This window comes from Lathamus discolor, chromosome Z (assembly GCF_037157495.1).
Source record: "Lathamus discolor isolate bLatDis1 chromosome Z, bLatDis1.hap1, whole genome shotgun sequence".
NCBI lineage: Eukaryota > Metazoa > Chordata > Aves > Psittaciformes > Psittacidae > Lathamus > Lathamus discolor.
The window spans coordinates 86,309,844-86,333,058 of record NC_088909.1 but is presented as its reverse complement, the minus strand read 5'-3'; the positions used below and the strand labels follow the sequence as shown (position 1 = coordinate 86,333,058).

General features: G+C 38.5%; 1 protein-coding gene across 1 annotated transcript in view; it reads right to left on the bottom strand.

Moving 5' to 3' along the window:
* Nucleotides 1–23,215, bottom strand: part of SCAMP1 (secretory carrier membrane protein 1) — a 42,736-nt gene that overhangs the window by 5,922 nt on the left and 13,599 nt on the right. The window contains exons 2-7 of the mRNA XM_065661925.1: nt 21,604–21,681; nt 14,397–14,495; nt 14,050–14,161; nt 9,607–9,735; nt 3,618–3,777; nt 1,880–1,981 (exon numbers count right to left, since the gene is read on the bottom strand). Coding sequence (XP_065517997.1) covers nt 1,880–1,981; nt 3,618–3,777; nt 9,607–9,735; nt 14,050–14,161; nt 14,397–14,495; nt 21,604–21,681 — 680 coding nt within the window. The remainder of the gene's footprint in view (nt 1–1,879; nt 1,982–3,617; nt 3,778–9,606; nt 9,736–14,049; nt 14,162–14,396; nt 14,496–21,603; nt 21,682–23,215) is intronic.

Sequence of the window (23,215 nt, the reverse complement as noted above, 5' to 3'; positions counted from 1 at the left end):
GTTTTGTTTATGTCAATCAATGCATCCATAAAAAACAAAATAGTGGATTTGAGAGCAAAAATAATAAACCACTATCTTTCCTTACAGTACAGTTCTAAAGCAATACTATTTTTCTGCCTTATGTACGTTTGGAGTTTAGCAGAGAAGTATTACCCTGTGACACTACTGCCAGTCATAGTTCTCCATGCTACCAGCTGGCTACTACAACCATGCATTTAGTTAATACAAGTGTTGTTTGATTCTTTTTTTCCCCCCAGGGACTGTGACCAATTCCCAACAGCTTTCCCTTGTAAGATCTAAACAGCACACCTTGAAGACTCATATAGAAGATAAATACATAGACAGGTAATATATATAAAATCATCATATAAAAGCTTATACACTTACGAGCACCAAGAAGAAAAATCAACTATTTCAGAATAAGGTGCTGACTCAAACAAATGAGCTTTTCAGTAACTATCAAAGATACACCACTGCATTCAACCAGGTACACTGTTGTCTCATTCTTCAAATTTTAGCAACAAATTTCCTTAGTAAATAGTAAGTATATTAATATAACTAGAAATATTTAAAGATACAAAATAATGATATGCAAACAGTATATTGTCTAAATGATTTTAATTTTCTAAGTTTTGCTTATGTTTTTATAGAATCATAGAATAGTTAGGGTTGGAAAGGACCTCAAGATCATCTAGTTCCACCCCCTCCGCCATGGGCAGGGACACCTCACACTAAACCATGCCACCCAAGGCTTTGTCTAACCTGGCCTTGAACACTGCCAGGGATGGAGCACTCACAACCTCCCTGGACAACCGATTCCAGTGTCTCACCACCCTAACAGGAAAGAATTTCCTCCATATTTCCAATCTAAACTTCCCCTGTTTAAGTTTTAACCTATTACCCCTTGTCCTGTCACTACAGTCCCTGATGAAGAGTCCCCTCCTAGCATCCCTATAGGCCCCCTTCAGATACTGGAACACTGCTATGAGGTCTCCACGCAGCCTTCTATTCTCCAGGCTGAACAGCCCCAACTTCCTCAGCCTGTCTTCATACGGGAGGTGCTCCAGTCCCCTGATCATCCCTGGGGCCCTCCTCTGGACTTGTTCCAGCAGTTCCATGTCCTTTTTATGTTGAGGACACCAGAACTGCACACAATACTCCAGGTGAGGTCTCACAAGAGCAGAGTAGAGGGGCAGGATCACCTCCTTCGACCTGCTGGTCACGCTCCTTTTGATGCAGCCCAGGATACGGTTGGCTTTCTGGGCTGCGAGCACACACTGCAGCCGGCTCATGTTCATTTTCTCTTCAACCAAAACCCCCAAGTCCTTCTCTGCGGGGCTGCTCTGAATCTCTTCTCTGCCCAACCTGTAGCTGTGCCCTGACAATGGTCCAAGCAGCAAATTGACGTCTCTCCAATTCAGAGACAAGGACGTCGTGTGGGACAGTGTCAAACATTTTGCACAAGTCCAGGTAGATGACATCAACTGCTCTACCCCTGTCCATCAGTTTTGTAGCCCCATCATTATCTTTAATACAGAGTAGTTGTATCTCCACACACCACCAAAACAGGGGAAGAAATATATAAATTTATTACATTGAAGGATAAAATTTTGACCAGCCTATTAATAGAAGTACCTCACTCACTTAGAATATGTTTCACTACTTCTCCCAGTTAAGGAAACTCCAAAAATGCTTTTTGTCAGTGCTAAATGTAGCAAGTCCAGTAAGCACAAGATTTAAAAAAAACCCAAAAAACAACAATAAAACAAACAAAAAAAAAAACCCCAACAAACCCACAGAGACTCTACTGCAGTTGCTGTATCAATTATGAGCATTTGTCTTACAGGCAATACTACAATTCAGCATGCACAATACTCACCAGTTTCCCCATCTTTGAAATCCTGCAGCTTGAAGTACATGTACAGCAAACTGACAGATATATACAAAGAAGAACACAAAGAACCTGAATGAACTGTCACTCCTGAAAGAGGGGGGGGAAAGATTAAACCAGCCAGTAAATCAATGACCTTTTGCAAATACTGTTGTACAAATCTAAAATTTTCTTCTGTATTAACTACAGGAAAAGTGCTTTCATTTATTGGCAGTGACTTGCAGTATGAGTAATTCTGTGGTTTTGCAGTGTTTATTTACAAGAGATACTCCTTTAAGATAGTATTTTTGCCATCTGCACCTCTAACAGAGATGAAAATAGCCTCTTGTACTAGACATAGAAATTTTGCCACAGTGCATGAAGAACAGAATCCTCCTCCACTTCTGAACTAAAGTTCACAGTGCTGGCAGGATGAGAAGAAAATATTTTTCTTGTAAAAGGAAATTAAATCTAATATGGAATTACTGCAACATAGTGCAGACCACAATACTGAAGTAGCTGCTGCTTAAAAGCAAAATATACAAAATAGATTCGCTGTTAAAATTATCAGAAGTGCAGCCTGACAAGGACTGGAAGTAAACATATGTATATATGGGCGTGTGTGTACAGGCAAAAGTCTCAAAGACTTCAACTTATTACTATCAAAACTAATGATTGTATGATATGCTTGCTACTAGAATTCTAAGAAATCACTCAGTTAAGTCACAGAATCAAGTTTTGCCATTAACAGCTCTTCCTGTTAATTTCTATTTATTCAACCAGTTAATAACTATTTCAATTTTCATCTGAGCAACCGACTGAAGCTGAATATGCAAGTTACTGTTTTCCTTTTCCCAACAATCAATATTCACTAAGAAAAGCTATGTATTTACTGGAGAGCAAATGCAAGTTAAACTATATGACTCCTCAAAGATGTATGGGTACCTCCTGGGTTAGCAAAAAGAAACATCTCATTTAGTCTCAAGGTCACACCTAACTTAGATTGATGACCATCAATCTTTCTTTACAAGAACAAGTGCATTTTAACTGAGGATATCCTGAATCAGTTCAATGTGGAAAAATAAAAAAATCCAAAAGAAATATAACAGTATAGGATTTAGAATCTCTACACGCTTATATTCAAAGTAAAAAAAAAAAAAAAAAGGAAAAAAAAAAGATTAATTTTGTATGCAAAACCACCATTCTTTTCTTAAAGCTACAAAACCTCATGCTTGTGAAGCCTGTAAAGACTGCTAAAAGCTAGGAAAAATAGTATTAGTAGTATGATTATACCTGCTCTACTCATTCTTAGGAATCTCAGTCTACTTCAGTTAGACACTGTAGGTCACTTAATGTAAGATTTTTAAGTGTAAAGTTTTATGAAATTTGCTCAGGAAGCCAAAAATTTACAACCCTCTTAACTATTAACCTACTCAAATTCTTGGTGTGAAGTGGTAAGAGATTTAATGAGGATTTCCCTTAAAACCGTTATCACCCCAATACAAAGTTAAATATTTCCTACAAATATTTTGTCAATGGTAGAAGCTATAAATACTTTAACAGATATTCCCTTATATTCTTAACTATCACCATCTATGTTTCAAATAGAACAACTGAATTAATGGCAACCACACTACTTGCTTCTAATGAAAGCATATTAAAGTATTATCATAATAACCATCAAACAAATTCTACTAACGCATGTTGACAAGTTTTTAAGTATTCTAAGTCAAGCTAAAGTTGTTACCTGAAAGCTCCATAAAGTGGTCTGTACCAGCAGACAAAAGAACAAGGGGTAAAAAGCAAGAACCAGAGAATACTCAATCCAAAATCAACTCCTCGCGTAGAATCAACATAAAACCAGGCCAAACATCCAAAGATATTAAGAAACAGTGTCACTGTATGGACTGTAGAAGCAAAAGCAAATTAATCTCAATTTAGTTATGTATATACAATAAACTTTTGCAACTGTTAAAGTAATACCTAAACGGAGCATTTTTAAACAAATCATCATCAGATTTAAACAATAAATCTATACCCTCTCCATACCCCCATCAATAAGCTGACTTTTATATAGTTTGTAACTTGCAGGTAAACCCTGTATTCACAAGTGAAAGTACTGAACATGAAAATTCAAGTACTAACAGGTATACGGCAAAGGAAGAAATCATGTCATAAAAATAAAACGTTTTCAGAGTCAGAATTAACACAGCTGCAGCAATTGGTACTGTTTCTATAGCAATAACAGGATACAGATAAAAACAGACTACTAACAGTTTTTGAAAGAAAGCTTATAAATTATATAAAATGCATCATGTATTTACCACTGCATGCATTCTAATTTGAAAATAAAAATTAAAAAAAAAAAAATAATAATCTTTAAGTGGAAAGCTCTTTTGTCTTCCATGTAATAAAGCAAAAATAAAACCCCACCCAGTAAAAGTGTTTCCCAGTAAAAATAAAATCTGCAAGAAGCTGCCGTAGATGCTTTCATACATATTGCACATTCAAATATTCATTAATATGGGTATTGTCAGATGTCTTAAATATCTGCCATTTTGGTGCTCCATTCTTAGCTCAATACTAGCATCTTCTCATTGGCAGACTTCGTTACAGGTTAACTGCTGAATTTCTACCAAAAAAAAAATGCATTGGCATTACAAGTTCACAGTTTACTTGAAATGTATTTGGTCCTAGATCAGCGAAAGATGTAGTAGTATTAAGAAACATTACACCTACTACCTTCATGCTATCTGGCACAGAAGTTAGCTCTGCCAGGCTTAAAAAATTACCATAAATTTCTGCCTTTTTTCAGCAATAACCAGTAGTTCAGCAGTGATTCTGCCACCTCAGAGGACATTTTCTGTCCTTGTGGACCACAATAAAGTATGACTATGTATAACAGGGTGCACAAGCTGCTCCCTGCAGCAATGTTTTTTTTATTAATGTTCAGGGAAACATCTTATTCTACTAGAAGGTAAGTTTAACGGAAGAACTGGAAGATGATAAAGATTCTAAATAAAAGACTCCTCTAACTCGTTGCTGCCCTCTTAACTAGTACTTAAATAAGCCCTAAATCAACTTAAGCAGGAAAACTCTTAGAGCAGAATACCCACATCATTGCATGAAAGGCCGATGAAACTCAAAACATTTCCCTCAGACAAATCATATTTTCTTCTAAGAATCACCAGGAACATAAAACTGTACTTTTAAGTAAAAGGCATTTAATGCATCTACATATCTTAGCACTATTACACGAGGTCAGCAAACCCACTCATTTCAGAACTTGTGTGTATGCCCCATAAAGCACAACAAAGGATACAAATCCAAATTCCTGCCTTCCTTTGATAAACATGAGAAAGCTTCCTAAGGGGTAATTTTTCATTTTCTAGTCAGTAGTGGAAAACAGGGAGACCCCTGAGATTACCAGAAACATCCACACTCTGATAGAGTTTGAACTTTCCTAAATTAATACCTGGTGGTTTGGTTTTTTTGGTTTTTTTTTGGGGTTTTTTTGTAATTGCAATTGTGGTAACGGGAGAAGTTTAAAAAAAACAACCATTGTTGCAGAGGGGTTGAAATGTCACACCCGCTATTGATACCTCTTAGCACAATAAAGCCAGCAACACAGGGGTCTAGTTCACTTCTGTCACAGAGAATCTCAGCTGTGAAAAAACAAGTATTAGCAAGCTGCATATGAAGACATGGGACTTCACTTGCAATTCTCTCTTCGCTCCACTTGCCCTCTCTCTGCCTGCTGCAAAATACAGAAATGCATTTGTTCTTTGAGCCAGCACCTTCACTAAGTGACCTAGAAAAGCTCTGCTGTTTTTATGTTCAGGATAATGGTTTTAAGTACCTTCCACCTACCTCTATCATTAAATTATGACACAGGTTATTTTAAGACAATGACCACCTGGGCGCTGAAATGACCTAAGGCTTTGGCAGAAGTCTGCAACATGGGATGTCTGTATGACAAAAACTTCACAGCTATACCAACACAGTACTTAGTGTGAAGTGACCTAAGAAATCCTTTTCCTGTTTAGCTGTTGAAGCAGCTGAGGTTAAAAATGAGAAAAGGGCATTCATCATGCCAGAGTAAGAGTCAACAATGGCAAATTACATTATTTTAATACATACTGAGATTCAACTCCACTTTCATTAAACTGTTCTACTTAGATATACATTCCCTGTCTTATTAACTACACTTTATCAAATATTAATGCCTGCAAGTGAGTTGTAGATAAAGACCATGTATGGTCTTTATGTATGTAGATGCTATACAGCATCTATGTTCTTGAGATTATTATTTTGCAGTCCCATTTGGGACTCTATGGAGATAGATTTCTGTTAATAGGTTTCATTTCTGTAATGTTTTACTGATCGTATTCCAGGGAAACCAAAGTCCTCACTATGACACATGACGAAAGAATGTGCTTCTTCGCAGGAATCAGCTGGACTGTCCCTCTGTAATGGACTGCAGTAAGGCGAACGTGATGCCTACAAAATGAAGGGTTTTGAAGCCACAAGGCAACCAGCAAGTGCAGACAAAGCTGGTGAAGTCTGATTACATACAAACTTGGAGCACAGAATGCCTTCAAATGTAGCTCATCTGTTGTGCTCTTTTTAGAGTTGGGGTGAGCAAAACACATGCAAACAAACCTTACAAACAACCTAAGAATTTTCCATAAGAAAAAAAAATAATTCAAAAACCTTTGGCTTAGCTCAACCCATAACATAAACACATGCTATCAAAAATATGAAGGTGTTTTTTCTTCTCTACACAGTGCATTAGGATTTCAGCTAAAATACTGTACAAGGTCCACATTTCTTGACGCTACACACTAAAAGATCCATAGTAACACGGAATGAATCTCTTAGGACATCAACCAAGCAATCAGACCTCTAGAAAACAACCTACAAAGAAAGGCTGAGTAAACTATGCTAATTTAGCCAAAATGAGATGACTAATGGGGATGCATGCATTCTCTGTGACAACAGTGGACACTACAGGAAAGATCAAACACAGGAAGGAGAATTAAATTATTTATTGTTAAAAGCTGTTTCCCAGTATAAGACAGCAACACAGTAGAACGGGCTTGGAGGGAAAGTGTCCATCCTTGGAAGTTCTCAAGAACAGGCAGAACAAACATCAGCACAGACTGATACATGTGCTATTGATCCTATCCTCAGTCAGAAGGATAGATGAGATGAAAGTGTCCTAAACAGAAAAAAATACCACAGAAGCTGGCACTTTATGGTATTGGTTTTCTACCAGAATCCACAATTTTATGTCACTGGTCTTTGAAAACTTTTAAAAAGCTTTTCTCACAGAAAATCAAAACATTCATAACCTATATAAAGTGACAAACCCAAATACCACAAAGCTCTCATGAGATAAAGCAGCTCTTCAGTTTGTAACTTCAAGTAAGAAATACTCTTCAAGAACCAGTACCAGTCATTTTACACACACTATCAACCTGCAGGCAGAGTAGCTAGAAAACACAAGCTTTTGAGGAAAAAAAAAAAATCTGGTATTAGATACAGGTCAAGAGACACTATTAACAGCACAGGAACATCTAAAAAGTAGTGCTCAGTGCTAAAGAGCCACGAAAACAGTCATTCTATCTGAAAGCCACTTAAACAGCAAGGGTCACTAAAGACAGAATGAAAAGGCAGTTCTCCCAGGGGAACAAACAACAGTGGTGAAGTGCAAAGATAAAACTACATCAAGGAATCGGAAAACTCCTCTGATTTCTGATACAAGTAGATAAAAGATGGATGAACTCATGGAATACTGACACATAAATTGTCTTCTCATGAGATGAAGAGCATATGGAACAGAAACAGGCAAAAAAGTTTCCTCAGAGACACAAAGACCAATAATAAAAATACAAAAACTGCTGCGAATACAAAAACACACAATACTGAAACAGAGAGGTTTGCTCCTTTGATTGCTAAAAAGAAAGAGGAAACTAACCTACTTTACAAAGTGCTGAGCACTCAGTACTAGATTTAAGCAAATGTGTTTATGTTCACAGAACCCCTAGGCTTTACAAGACTCATGAAGTTCTTGGGGAGGAAATAAAATACAGGACAGAGCAGCAAGCAGAAACAGGCTGGCAGTTAAGTGCCTCCACTGACGAAGCATAGCCACTCTAATGAAATATGAGGCAAACCAAATAGGTACAATCCTGGAAAAGTTAACTCACAAGGAACAATTTAACAGCCAGCCCTAACACATGGAATCCCATACTGAATTTTTTTAGCCCGAATATTTTGTCTTTTCCATCATTATGCCCTTCTCCTTCATTCCTGAGTAATCCCCAAGTCAAGGAGTAGTAGAGCTAAAGAAGGAAAAGACCAAGAGGACTCAGTTAAAAAATCTCAGGCTATCTAGAAGAAAATGTGTTACATTATTATAAATGCACAACCCCTACATATTTTGAAATACTATAATGTTGCTGCTTCCTCTATTTATTGCCAAAAGAAGGAGAAAGAAAGACAGTAGTAATATTCCAATTCTCACCACCCAACTTCACCTTCTATTTGAAGCATACAGCACTTTCAGAACTCAATCCTGCAAATGACCAGAATTCATAACTATTTCACAACTTTGGAGTATCTGATCTTAGATTTCATGTAAGTCTTCCATGTCTGTCAGATTTATGAGAGTGACTACTCATATATTCTACAGTGGATTTAGTTGCTTATTTCAAGATTAATGACCCAGCAATGAATATAGACAGCTATGAATTATGATGAAGTGGAATTAACTTGATTTGGTGCTGACTGCTCATTTATGTGTATTAATTATGCGGTTCAATCATGGTAATAAGATTACCAGATTCCCAGTTAAATTTATGGAAATTTAACTAAATCTGAAACCTTGAAAAAATACAGAAAAGCTCTTAAATTCATATTCCCTTAGCACTATAATAATAGATAAAACACATCAAAGCACCTAAATCTTCAGAATTTCCTCAGTCTCAGAGTAATTATTAGGCTCTCATCACAGTGGACAAGGCAAAAGAAACAAATATTGTGGTATTTGTACGTTTGGTTCATCCAGCATTTCTCCCGTCAAAACACAGCACCTGAATGACAAAATTAACCCCGCAAAGATGATGTACAGCATTCTTGGTGTACAAAGGATAGTTTTAACATGGACTGATTCCTCAGCTGATTTATTTTGCACTATTTTTTTTAATAGACTAAAATAATACTAAGTGTCCAATACAGATTAAAAAGTGTATTAAATGATATGCAACTATATATATTAAAGCAAAGGGATATTACAATACTTAAAGTCACAAATCTGTTAACACTGATAGTGAATTATATTTCTTAATATGTAAGCTGATTTTAAAAACTTAGAACTGTTAGAATTAGTAGAATTATTTCAAAGCTAATAAATGGTCAAAGCTCATTTTACAATAACAGAGACACTTAAACCAGAAAACTGCAATATACTGGAACCAAAATGCCTTAGGATAATCTCCTCCTTTTTTTCTGTGGAACTTTCTATGAAATAATTCAATAATTGTAAAATTGAAATTAACAAAAGTATTTTATTTCAACATTTGACTTCTGAATTTAAAATAACTTATCACTACAGACGTTACAAAAGCCAAAGCAACAGGCAGGTATCATCAAGTTTGAATAGGCACTTTTGTTTTTCTGAAAAAAATAAAAATTATAAATTAAAAAAAAAAAAAAAATTAGAAAATACTTACACATCCACAAATAGTACATAACCTTTACTGTCTTCTGGAATTCTACAGGAATGTCTACAGAAAAGTCCTGGTAGAAACAAGGACCTACTGGAAAATTCTCAGGAAGAGGTGGCCAGTTATTTTTTCTACCTGCAAAACGGAAAAAAAACCCAAACAGCCTTATTATACACAGTTTTAATTTCGTATACTAGAGATACGCATTTGAACTTGTTCAAATTGTTTCACACACAAGTTCACAAGCATTTGGATAACTTGAGCTACCAAAACCCTCCTTGTCTCAATACACATTTCCCTCCAGTTCCACAATACCCACAATTCCTTGTTGAATACAAAGACTGAGGACTGAAAAGCATTCTTCTTTCTCAGAATCTTTGTGTTTTTAACACCAGGCTCTTTAGAATCATAGAACAGTTTAGGTTGGAAAGGGCCTTAAGATCAACTAGTTCCAACCCCCCTGCCATGTGCAGGGACACCTCACACTAAACCATGTCACCCAAGACTCCATCCAACCTGGCCCTGAACACTGCCAGCGATGGAGCATTCACAACTCCCTTGGGCAACCCATTCCACTGCCTCACAGTAAAGAATTTCTTCCTCATATCTAACCTTATTTATGTTTGAACCCATTACCTCGTCCTATCACTACAGTCCCCTTCTAACACTTTGAACTAGGTCTCAATATAGCTTACAGTCAAAACTTCATCTAAAAGCCCAAAAAGCCTCAAGAAAGGCAGCTACTGAAATGGTCTAAATGACTCTTCATTTCAAGAAGATGCCCTACAGCATCACTGTATTTATGACAACTGTACACATACAGTTGTGTGACAGAGTAAGGACACCATAAAGGACATGGCATCAGACACTTAAATTTCCTGTATGCTGATCTGCTCACAGGCTGGAGTATGCACTCTGCCAAATAGAAGCAGACTCAGAGATTCAACTGAGATAACTGCAACATACCTTTACCCTAGCATTTCAAATGCTGGATGCAAGAAATACATTAATCACCATGTCAAAAAATGGAGCTGAACTAGAGACTAACCTAAAGGCTAACCTTTACATTAAATTCTTACAAGTTTTGCTTGCAACTGCTGTCTTCAACCTTACCTTTATTAGCAGCTCACCTGATAAGAACAGAAAACTTGCAAAGTTTACATATGTTTTGTTTCCCTACTCAGAGAAGATGAAGCTGGTAGTTCTGTCCAAACAGGTCCAAAGTACTACATATCTGTTAACTTTTCTGCCTCTTCTACTGAAATTTTTACCAGGCTCTTCAGAGCAGGGGACTGGGAGAGGGAACATAATGAAGGTAATCAAGTAATATTTCCATTCATATTACAAACAACTTTGGGACTTCTTATGCGAAAAATACCTGATAATAATTCATATCTTCATTCCTACAGTATATGGTTCTGTCAGTACTAATAGTTCAAAGACAGAGTTATGGAAAAATTCAGGTATCTTGTAATAAAATAAAATTCTTAAATAACACATTGAATTAAGTTCTTTCCCACTGCTGTGGCACAGGTTTCAAAATTTTCAACTAAGACAACTTGGTGAGACAGTCTGAGATCAAAAACCAAGAGCTTTTTTTCTAAATACGTTCTGGATATTCATATTTGAAGACCACACCTTGATGAGCAAAAAGCCAGCTCGGAGTTACTTTATTCAACACACATTACCACTGGAAGGCGTATTAACATAACTTTAATGGCATGTCTACACTATACATGCAGACAACCCCACACAGGCTTCGTGCAAGCACAGAAAGGGATTTTCAGGGTCCTGAAGGAGCTGGCAAATGAAGTTGCTAAGCCACTGGCCATCGTATTTGAAAAATCATGGCAGTCAGGTGAAGTTCCCAATGACTGGAAAAAGGGAAATATAACCCCCATTTTCAAGAAGGTAAAATGGAAGACCCGGGGAACTACAGACCAGTCAGTCTCACCTCTGAGCCTGGCAAAATCTTGGAGCACATTCTCCGGGAAGGCATGCTAAGGCACATGAAAAACAACAAGGTGCTTGGTGACAGCCAGCATGGCTTCACTAAGGGGAAGTCCTGCCTGACCAATTTGGTGGCCTTCTATGATGGGGCTACAGAACTGATGGACAGGGTAGGAGCAATTGATGTCATCTACCTGGACTTGTGCAAAGCGTTTGACACTGTCCCATGTGACCTCCTTGTCTCTAAAATTGCAGAGAGATCAATTTAATAGGTGGACCACTTGGTGGATAAAGAACTGGCTGGATGGCCACAAGCAAAGAGTTGTGGTCAGTGGCTCAATGTCCAGCTGGAAACCAGTAACGAGTGGTGTCCCTCAGGGATTGGTGTTGGGACTGCTCTTGTTCAACATCTTCGTCGCTGACATGGACAGTGGGACTGAGTGAACCCTCAGCAAGTCTGCCGATGACACCAAGCTGTGTGGTTCAGTTGATACACTGGAGGGAAGGGATGCCATCCAGAGGGACCTCGACACAATTGTGAGGTGGGCTGATGCCAACCTCATGAAGTTCAACCATGACAAGTGCAAGGTCCTACACCTGGGTTGGAGCAATCTCAGGTACAGCTACAGGTTGGGCAGAGAAGAGAGTCAGAGCAGCCCTGCAGAGAAGGACTTGGGGGTGCTGGTTGATGAGAAAATGAACATGAGCTGGCTGCAGTGTGCACTTGCAGGCCAGAAAGCCAACCGCATCCTGGGCTGCATCAAAAGGAGAGTGACCAGCAGGTCGAAGGAGGTGATCCTGTCCATCTACTCTGCTCTTGTGAGACCTCACCTGGAGTATTGTGTACGGTTCTGTTGTCCTCAACGTACAAAGGGCATGGAGCTGTTGGAACAAGTCCAGAGGAGGGCCACGAGGATGATCAGAGGGCTGGAGCACCTCCCGTATGAAGATAGGCTGGAGAAGAGAAGGCTGCGTGGAGACCTCATAGCAGTATTCCAGTACCTGAAGGGGGCCTATAGGATGCTGGGGAGGGACTCTTCGTCAGGGACTGTAGTGACAGGACAAGGGGTAACGGGTTAAAACTTTAACAGGGGAAGTTTAGATTGGATATAAGGAGGAAATTATTTCCTGTTAGGGTTGTGAGGCACTGGAATAGGTTGCCCAAGGAGGTTGTGAATGCTCCATCCGTGGCAGTGTTCAATGTCAGGTTGGACGAAGCCTTGGGTGGCATGGTTTAGTGTGAGGTGTCCCTGCACATGGCAGGGGGGTTGGAACTAGATGATCATAAAGGTCCTTTCTAGCCCTAACTATTCTATGATTCTATTCTATATATGACTGTTCGCTACAGCTTCCTGAGGAGGTGAAGTGGAGAGGGAGGTGCTGAGCTTTTCTTCCATGTATCCAGTGATCGGATGCGTGGAAATGGTTCAGTGCTGCACTATGGGAGGTTTAGATGGAACTACGAGAAGCATTTATTTACTGATAGGGTGGTCAAACCCTTGAACAGGCTTCCTAGAGAGGTGGTCAATGACCCAAGCCTGCTGGTGTTTAAGAGGCATTTGGACAATACCCTTAATAATATGCTGTAACTTTTGGTCAGCCTTGAAGTGGTCAGGCAGATGGGCTAGATGATCACTGTAGGCCCCTTCCAACAGAAACACTCTACTTATAAAATTCACAAGACTTTGAATTACTAAGCAATTATCTGGAATTGCACCAATGCATATTTAAAAAACACCAGCACATGTGGAAATAAAAGTCAGTATTCTAGATACAAGTGGAAAGACCACACAAAGTCGGCCTTGCACACAGTGTTTTGTTTTAACTTTTTTCCTAATTTTAGACTGAAGTTCTTCCTTTTGAAAAGGAATATTCTCACAGATCTACTTTTAGCAAAGTATCTTCAGTTAAGGAGATGCAAGTCTTCTCTTTTGTGAAACTCCTGTACAAAACCTGATGGCTTTGTGCAGCAGACAATTTGCAGCAAAGTGAGATTACTGATCTTGACTACAGGTTCCAAAGTGTCTTGAAAAACAGAAAATTAATAATAGATCTTTCTGTTATTTGCATAGAATATTGTCTATAACATAGCAAGAGATGATAAAAAGAAAATGTTTTAAAACAGGTAAGTTCTCCCACATCTATAAATACTTACAGAAATAAAAGAGATTTTTTTTATGAAGTTACTTTTACTACTTCTCTAAATGCTCCATTTTCTATTTAATTGTATACTTAGATATTAATCTAGAATAAAAATAGCTGATAGCAAGAGAACACCACCTTAAGGCCAAACTTAAAATTTTAACAGTGAAAATCTACACAGGACAGGACAATTTTTATTCACTGTATGCACTGTCTCAAGGGAGATAAACTTCCTTTTCCTGAAAAATTATAAACCCTCCTCTTTGACCTGTTTCAAAATGTCAGTGTAATACTAACACAGTTTCTAAGAAAATGTTAAGTATCTGCAATTTAAAGAAGTATTTTTTTCATGCATACCCCCCTGCTGATTGAGACTCTGCATTTCCCTTTCTCTGCGATCTAATTCAGCTGCTTTTCTTTCCAGTTCTTCTTGACGCTTTAGCAGTTCTGCCTGGGCCAAGGCATGCTCCTGAACAAAACAAACACAAAATAAAAATGGCAAGTCTGTTTTCTATAATTAAGCATCTCCAGCTATGGATGAAAAGTGGCCTAATATTGCACAAACTTATGCATTAACTGATTACTTAAAGGCAGTATTAATTTTCATAAATCATTAGGAATACCTTATTCCAGAAAAAAATACATTATTTCACAAGTGTATTTAAATACTTAAATGGAACCTATAGTGCCTAGTGCAGACAAACCTTTGCAATTTGTGTGTAAGCAGGTGGTTCTTCTGTTGGTTTCATTATTGCTGGCTGGGTACTGGGTACATTAGGCATTTTCACACTTCCTGGAGGAGGCTAAGAAAACAAGAGACAATTATAAGGAGGCAGTTTCCTAGTCTAATAAGCATCTTTTCATTAACTCTGTAAGAACCAATATAACTGTTTTAAAGGAAGCATTACTGACAAACTAAAATTCTGGTTTGCTGCCTGCAATATAATAAACTTTAGGAAAAAGAAGATAACTGTATTCTCTGGTGCAGTGTTCTACTTACTTGGTTTTACACTGCACGACTTGCTATAAACACACATGGAATCTTACGGGTCAGTAGAAAGCAAACAGAATATTGACTTTGTTCAGATGTGAATATGAAAGGGCAGTTACTGTTAAAGAGAATTGCAGGATTTAACAGTGATTTATTCATATTCTGAAACATGATGCCATTTATTAGTAATGTCTTCCAGAGCTTTCTACTAGTGTCTTCCAGGGCTGTCTACTTAACAAAGGCATATTATCACCTAGCTAACTAGAGAAACAATGTACCATATTAAACGTTTCAATTCAAGATCAATAACCTACTGCTCAACTACTCTGCCAGCATGTACCCTCATATTTAGTTTCAAGTACTACTGGCAATTCATTCACTTGGTTACCACTTATAAGTATACAGCTTACAAGAAGCTTTTAGTAGCTTGGGTTCTTCCTCTTCCCCCCACCCCTTTTTTAAAAAAAATAAAAAATTCTCTTCTTATTCCCATCCCTTATTGTCATCATCTCTGACTTTCCCCACATCTATCATATGCAATGCTAACCAGTAGCTACCAATCAAGAAAAAAATATTACCTGGATTGAAGTTATCAACTGAACTTTACCAAAGCAGATCTGTACAGCACTACTATGATGTTATTTTATTCTTAAATACATTTGGGGAAACTACAATTCTTTCTCTGTGTAGAACTTGCAACATGCAAGACTTTCCCACTCTGTGATTTTTTAAGGCAGAGACATTTGTTCCCAGTAAGACTGAAATTAAGAACAAAAATACAGTGAGAAATGTGATGTTTTCAATACTAAAGCCCCTTAAAACAAAGCAGGAATAACTAAATACCACTCACTTGGCAAACTATGACTTGGTGCAGGTTATCTGCACATTTTCTAATCATCTTTTGAAATGCACGAATGCAGTACACTGAGGAGAAAACCTGTGCTTGAGTAAACTCCATCTGTGTGTGATACTGCAGTACATCTCAGCAACATCAGCTGATTCAGACAACTGAAGGTTAAATGCCAAGTCCTGGTTTTGGGTCACAACAACCTCATTGCAACATTACAGGCTTGAGGAAGAGTGGACAGAAAAGGACCTGTATGTGTTGGTCAACAGCCAGTTGAACATGAGCCAGTTTATGCCCAGGTGGCCAAGAACGCCAACAGCATCCTGGTCTGCATCAGCAGTAGTGTGGCCAGCAGGGCCAGTGCAGCAATCATCCCCCTGTACTCGGCACAGTGAAGCTGCATGTCAAATCCTGCGTGCAGTTCTGGGTCCCTCAGAACAAGACAGCCATTGAGGAGCTTGTGAAGGGCCTGGAGCACAAGTCTGATAAGGAAAGGCTGAGGGAAAATGGGGTGGCTTAGCATGGAAAAAAGGAGGCTCAGAAGGGACCTTATCACTCTCTACAAGTACTTCAGAGAAAGTTGTAACGGGGTGGTGGTAAGTCTCTTTAAGTGATAGGGCCAGAGGAGTTATGCCAGGGGAGGTTTTGATTGCTTGTTAGGAAAAGTTTCTTCACCAAAAGGGTGGTCAAGCACTGAAACAGGTTGCCCAGGGAAGAAGTTGAGTCACCACCCCTGAGGTATTTAAAAGACCTGTAGATATGGCGCTTACAAACATTATTTAGTGGTGGACTTGACACTGCTAGGTTAACCCTTAAGTGGACTTCATAATTCTTAAGGTCTTTTCAACCTAAATGATTCTATGATTCTCTGAAGCTGGCAGACAGTTAATAAAGACAGTTAATTCCTTATGTTGGAGTATACTGTGGTGATGAAAAAGGCCTGTACAAGAACTCCTACAAAAACTAGACAACCATTTTCTACTTCAAACATAAGACAGAAAACCTGCACCACAATAACAAAAAGCTACTGAATAAAAACTCTAATGCATTGTGCATTGTAGACCATGGCAATGCTAAAAAAGCCAAAAAGAAAAAGCTAACAGTAGCTTTGAAAGCATAACTGATAAGCAGCTGCCTGCCAGACTAATAACCAGGACTGTTCATAGTTTCCCACAAGTACTACAGCAGCCCTCCATAATACTGTAAAAAAAGTAATAGTAATACTACCTATAATAGTGTAAAAAGATGGATTATCAGACTAGAATATATCTGAACAATGAATTCAAAGTATATTTGAAAGATGCTTTTTCCGAACAACCTACAGTGCTGCTAATGACTCATACATGTATATATGCTAATGAATAAAGAAACCAATCAGAAAGCTCATGAGCTACAGAAATGAAGATGTCAACCAACAGCACACATGACATTAATATAAGGTACTAATTAGGTACAAGATTCTTCTGATTCAGATTTCTACATTATGTTCCATTATATGATAACTGATCATCTATAAGGTGTTAAAACTTGCTGTCTATTGTGCACATAATGATAGTTGTGTGAAAGACCTGCTGCCTACACAGAAGCCTGTGCCCCTGGAAGAATTTGTAGCAGAGGCTGTGAATTCTGGAATCTTAAGAAAGAGGGGCTGGGGGACAAAAGCTGTTAAGGGATATTACAAAGCCTACCACTTCTGGGATGCTCTGAGACCTGGGGACTCCTCCCTTCTGACTGCTGGAGCCCAGTCCAGCTCTCCTGAGACTCTTTCAAGGCTATCCATTTCAGGTTGCGGAAGACAGCTACAGCTTTCCTGTTTCCAGGTTCAGCTAGTAGCATGTTTAGTGTGTATACCAGGGATGCACACAAACACACACACACACCTACATACACAAGGGCACTAGAATGGCCAGCTACACAAGCTGCCACAGACAGGGCATTGCCTTTAACAACACCCCAACGTAAAACTATCAGATTTACACAGAACACCGATACACAGAGTCATACCCCACTGCTCCCTTCCAGTGAGTGCGAGAGCTGTCACTTCTCCTTCCTCTGTTATGAAGCCAGCTGAGGTACGTTCCAGTTCATGCTTTAATAATTTTCCATCTTACTTTTCTTAACACTCAGCTGACTACCTATTTCCATCAAGAAGCCAGGTGTGGGTTATCGATCTGGTTTCTCATAAACACTTCACTGTGTTTGGATGCAAGACAGAAAGAGAGGAGCTACCCAGGAATTTAATAGGAAAAAAAGAAAAAAAGAAAAAAAAAATCCCACAAAAAAAAATTTAAATGTCTCTTAAAACCACCTCCAGTCTACTAATAATTTTTCCAATTTTTTAATGCAGCAATTTGAAAACAACTGCTATTTGCATTATTGTATCTATTCATTACACATAAATACACACTGCTCAAAGGAGTTCAACATGCATTAGCAAAACTTGCAGAACCAGGGAGAGAGTAAAAGCCTTCTTTAAATGTATTTTCATTAAATGATGAAGCAGAAATACTAATTGTCTAATCTCATCTGTTCCTTCTTAATTTCAGAAACATGAAAAAAGACACAAAGTAATCTCCATAGTGACTGTTAGAGCTGGAGACAAAACCACTGAAGATGCAGGCAGTGATATTTAATCTGACATTTATACCAAGAATACATTTCTCTTGTTAGATGTCGAGGTAGTAATGCTTGACACCTATCATCTCCTACATCCATTCACTTTCCCCATTACATCTTACATGTTATTTTTCTATCAAATTTCCCAGTGCAGATGTGAAGGATATAATTTGACTAATAAAAAGTGAACACACTGAAATATTTTCTCAGTACTCAAATAAGGAGTGCTGAGAAAAAGTAAAATCATTATTTTTTTTCCCTTGTCCTATCTAACTAAGAACTGGTAGGAAGCATCTCTCTTGGCAAAAGTAAAACACAACTAAGCTAAAATAACAAATGTCAGTGTTTAGAGTTTGAAGTCACTTTTAGTTGAACATGAGCCAGCTTATGCCCAGGTGGCCAAGAATGCCAATAGCATCCTGGTCAGTATCAGCAGTAGTGTGGCCAGAAGGGCCAGTGCAGCGATTGCTGCACTGCTAAAGCAGTCCTGCACGCTTTAGCAACTTGAATTTGAAAGGAAGGCAGAAAGAAGGTTATTGCTGCATTAATGCTATAGAATGCAACATACCATCTTACCACTACTAGAAATTTGGATTTCCAATTGAAGCATACCATTCTCAGCTTCCTTAAGAACTACAACTACATGTCTATTACTTGTAGTGAAGCAAATATAATTTGAAGTCTTACAGACCAGTAATTCTCAAACTAAAGAGCATAAAAGTCTTCAGGACATATTTTGCTGCTACCAGCTTGCATCCTTTCTGCTCACTCACATCACTGTAGTTTCCAAATATTTGAAGTGGGATTACCTGCAAAAAATTGTTCCAGATGACTCAGCTTCCCAGCAAATATAGAAAAAGGAACAGCAGCAAATCAAAGCCCCCAGAAACTATTTGGATGCCTTTGGTCTGAGCAGGACACAAAATGCAGAGTAATTTCTATCCCTACACTGACAGACATTGCAATCCTCCTAGTCTAAAATTCACAGACCCTGCTTCTATCTCTGCTTATCCAGCCCTTAAAGACATTCACTTCCACTGTCTCTTCCCTTAGTCCTGTCACATACATTTATTTCTATGTGCATAGTATGCCCTTCTCTTGCACACAAACCTGGCAGGAAAAAGAAGAGCAGATTACACAGAGTTGTGAGCATATCCTCAGGTTCCTCAGGCACACTGCTGCAAATACATATTACAGAATAAATACTCACGTATTCAGCATCCACAAGAAACAGAGGAAGAAGAATATCATCTAACAGTTAGATGATTATTGCACTCTTAACTGAATATATACTTTACTCTTTCAGTCTTGCCTTCTGCAGGAAAACCTGTGGAAGCTCTTTTCCTCCAAAGAGAACTCATTCAGTAGACAGTTTTTATTAATTCAGTAACCTCTCATAGATTATTAATTGAATCACAGTGCATGAATATAGCACATATACAACAGATCTGAACACTGACTTAAAAGACTTTCCCCATCTTCCCAATTTTTCTATATGAGTGACATTTGTAATGAGCAATTAGAATGTTTTATACATGCACAGCTGACTGTTCAAAGCCAGTACTCAATTTTCCCCTTTCCACAGAGCTGCATGTTAAAATAAGTGCATAAGTAATTAAAAAATGTCAGAATAGCTCTAGATTGTTGTGTTGGGTTTTTTTTTAATCAAAACCTACTGTCTTTCTAACTTAGGTCAATACAAAGCATTTTTAAACTCTTCAAGCTTCAGGAATATAATTTCTGATATTGGGAGTTCAGAGAAAAAAAATATTGAAGACTTATTTAATATTCTTGCTAGCTGAAAATACTCTGCCTTAAACAGCTAATCCACGACTCATCAAAACCAAGCTTGTTCCAGTGTAGCATTTTAACACTGTATGAACCCCTACTGTTGCACTGCTGTGACTGTGTGCTCTACACCTGCTGCCCCAACCTGACCTTTGTTTCCTGTGATCCAGCTTAAGTGATAACCTCCAGTGGCAGTCTAACAGATCGTTCTGGTTGTGACAGCTGCATAACTCAAATTGGATCTGGGGGAGAGAGATAACACAATAGCCTAGGTCTAATTTAAGCAGTGCACCCACCTAACCACAGTGGTGGTTTAGGTCCAGCTCAAGTTTGGAAGAAACTAACTTCGATAGCTGGCATGCAAATGTGTATGAATCAGTTAGCTCACTCCATTAATAGCGGACAGCCCAGGGCCTGTTGAGCCTTCCTGCATGGCAGCTGGTTGCAGGCCAGGACCTCCCTTTGAGCAGAGACACATCTCAAGGTTACTCCTCTGGGTTGAGAGATTCCTTGCTGCAACAGATTTGCGCTGAGTAATCAACAGCATGCTAAACTTTGAAATCTTAGCTAAGTGATATTAAGGATTGATTGTGCATATATAATCCTTTAGATAAAACTCACTGATGACATCTGGGACTAAGTCCGGATGCATCTGCACCTAAATGCTCCTCCGGAAGAAACACAGAAAGCAAGGGGGTCCCTTCTGAACCTCAGGACTCAACAGAAGGGACTCTCTGACAGTTTTGTCTAATCCTGACCTCTATGCAGTAAATAATCACATTTACCTTGCTATTGTATTTTGTTAAATCACTGTCAGATTTACTATCAAACTCTTAGATCACTATATATAAATGCACTGCTGCTTCTCTCTTTAGAGTGAAGTGCGCCATGCCATCTGCAACAATTGCAAAGTTTCAAATACCAACATTTTTTACCAGCTCTATCAGATTTGCCATAGGAAATAAGCCTACATTTGAAAAAACTGTATTTGAACGTTTATAAATTATACCGAGAGACACAAATCATCCTTACACTTGCAAAAGATCTTTACTAACAAAAGTAACCACTGAAAAATGCTGTTATACCCTATTCCCTATGTCCCTCCCACACCCTGCCCCCAACCCCCCTCTCCTGTAGAGGAAAATAAGCACAAGGTAAACTAAATCTATACAAATACGAGCCAAAACCCAACTATGTTGCTTGAACATAAATTACTCCTTTTTCTACAGCACAACTGCACATAGCTTGTGGACTGTTATTTAAATGCATTTTTTTTCTCATTCTGAACACCACCTTCTTTCATTAAATGAAAAGGAAATCAAAAGCAAGACACTGAGGAAGTGCGCTACACTCATGAGCTTTAAAGTAAGAATTCAGAAAAGCATAAGGACAGATTATCAGAAGTTTTACTCAACAGAGTAAAAAAAATCAGTTCTGTTTTGCCCCCCTTTCTGAGAGTCAGTGTTCCTCAACCAGCCAAAGCTCACTTAAATCAACTTACCCATTTAATCCTCCAAATATTTAACGGGACTATCTATCCTTACACATCTTCCATCACCTCTAGCTAGCCCCACATGTTTCACAATGTCAGTCCAAAACTCTGAAAACAATACTACATGAATCTTACCTAAAAGTGTTAACAGCTTGATTAATAAATAAATGTGCTTACTGTTCTTGAGTCAGAAAAAGGATTGTACTCATCTAGCCCTGGAGGAACATTTCTTGTCACTTGTGTAACAGAAGGATCCTAGAAGAGAAAACAGTTATGTAAATGTATGCACGGGTACATAAGCAACAAGTCAACACTTGCATCATTATATCATATAAAACTCAGCATTTGTTTCACCCTAAAAAAAGGTTTGTTTTCAGTGAAGAGGCCTGTAAACATCCACCTCTTTCTCTGTCTTCAAGATGACATCGGTTTACTCCAAGTTTCTTATAAACCTAGATTAACACCATCTGAAAGAAACTACCTGTGATACATTTGATTTATAAGGAAAAAAGCTCTCAATAGAGAAGGGAAGAAAATTATCCTATGTTTAACACTGGACGCCACAACTATACATCCAAAAAGCACAACAGAAGAAAAGAGCTTTCTGTAGCTCTTGGCTTCCCCTGCCCAGAAAAACCTCCAACACCTTCAGGCACAGGAAAAGCATTTCAGAAAAATGAAGTTGAGGAAACAGTGTCCCACAGTACCAAAAGGACCTATAGTTCAGCTTTTACTAAATTGGTAAAATGAAGAAAATAGCATAATTTTTTTCCTCCAGTGAACTACGCATGCTGTTATGTATAGATATACATATATTCTTAATTTCAACAGTCTAGTTCAATATTGAAAAGAAACTGGGGTTGATAAAGACTGGGAAGCAAATAAATATTTACATTTATATACATTTACATTCATATTTCCTTTAAAACTTCTACGTGAAATATTTGTCTGTCCTGGGTTCAGCAGTAGCAGTTACTTTTCTCCTTCTTAGTAGCTAGTGCAGTGCTGTGTTTTGATTTTTTGGCCAGGGAACAGTGCTGATAACGCGGATGTTTTTAGTTGCTGCTCAAATGTTTGGTCTGGCCAAGGACTTTCTGAGCCTCATGCTCTGCCAGGGAGAAGGGGAGGCTGGGAGGAAGCAGAGACAGGACACCTGACCCAAACTGACCAAAGGGGTATTCCATACCATAGCACGTCATGCCCAGGATATAACGGAGAGTTACCTGGAAGGGCTAGAGGACTGGAGGGTTGGACAAGGTATCGGTCGGTGCTCGGCTGGGGGGAGTGGGGCAAGTTATTGGTCGGCTGGTGTTGAGGTGTTGTATTCTTTCCTCTTGTTATTTCCTTTATCATTATTATTATTGGTGGTAGCAGTAGTGATTTGTGTTATACCTTAGTTACTAAACTGTTCTTAACCCGTGGGAGTTGCATTCTTTTAGATTCTCCTCTCCGTCCCTCCAGGAGCAGGGGGAGGGCAAAAAGGGGGTGGGGGGAGTGAGTGAACGAGCTTTTGTGGTTGGGTTTAAACCACGACATTGTCTAATAGAAGAAAGTGATTTAATCTATACTTAAGCAAATACACAAATTAAGATACTGAAAATTAAAATCTAGATCCTTAGAATCTATTACAGTATTAGCTTCCTCTTGAAAGCAGTAACTCAACCTACAGGTACAGGAATAGGATTTCTTAATGTTTGCCTTTTTCACTACACTCTCCAGTGGAACAGGGGAGAGAATCGTAAGTCAGCTGTCCTGCCTGTGTCCCCTCCCTGCCTCTTGCCCAACCCCA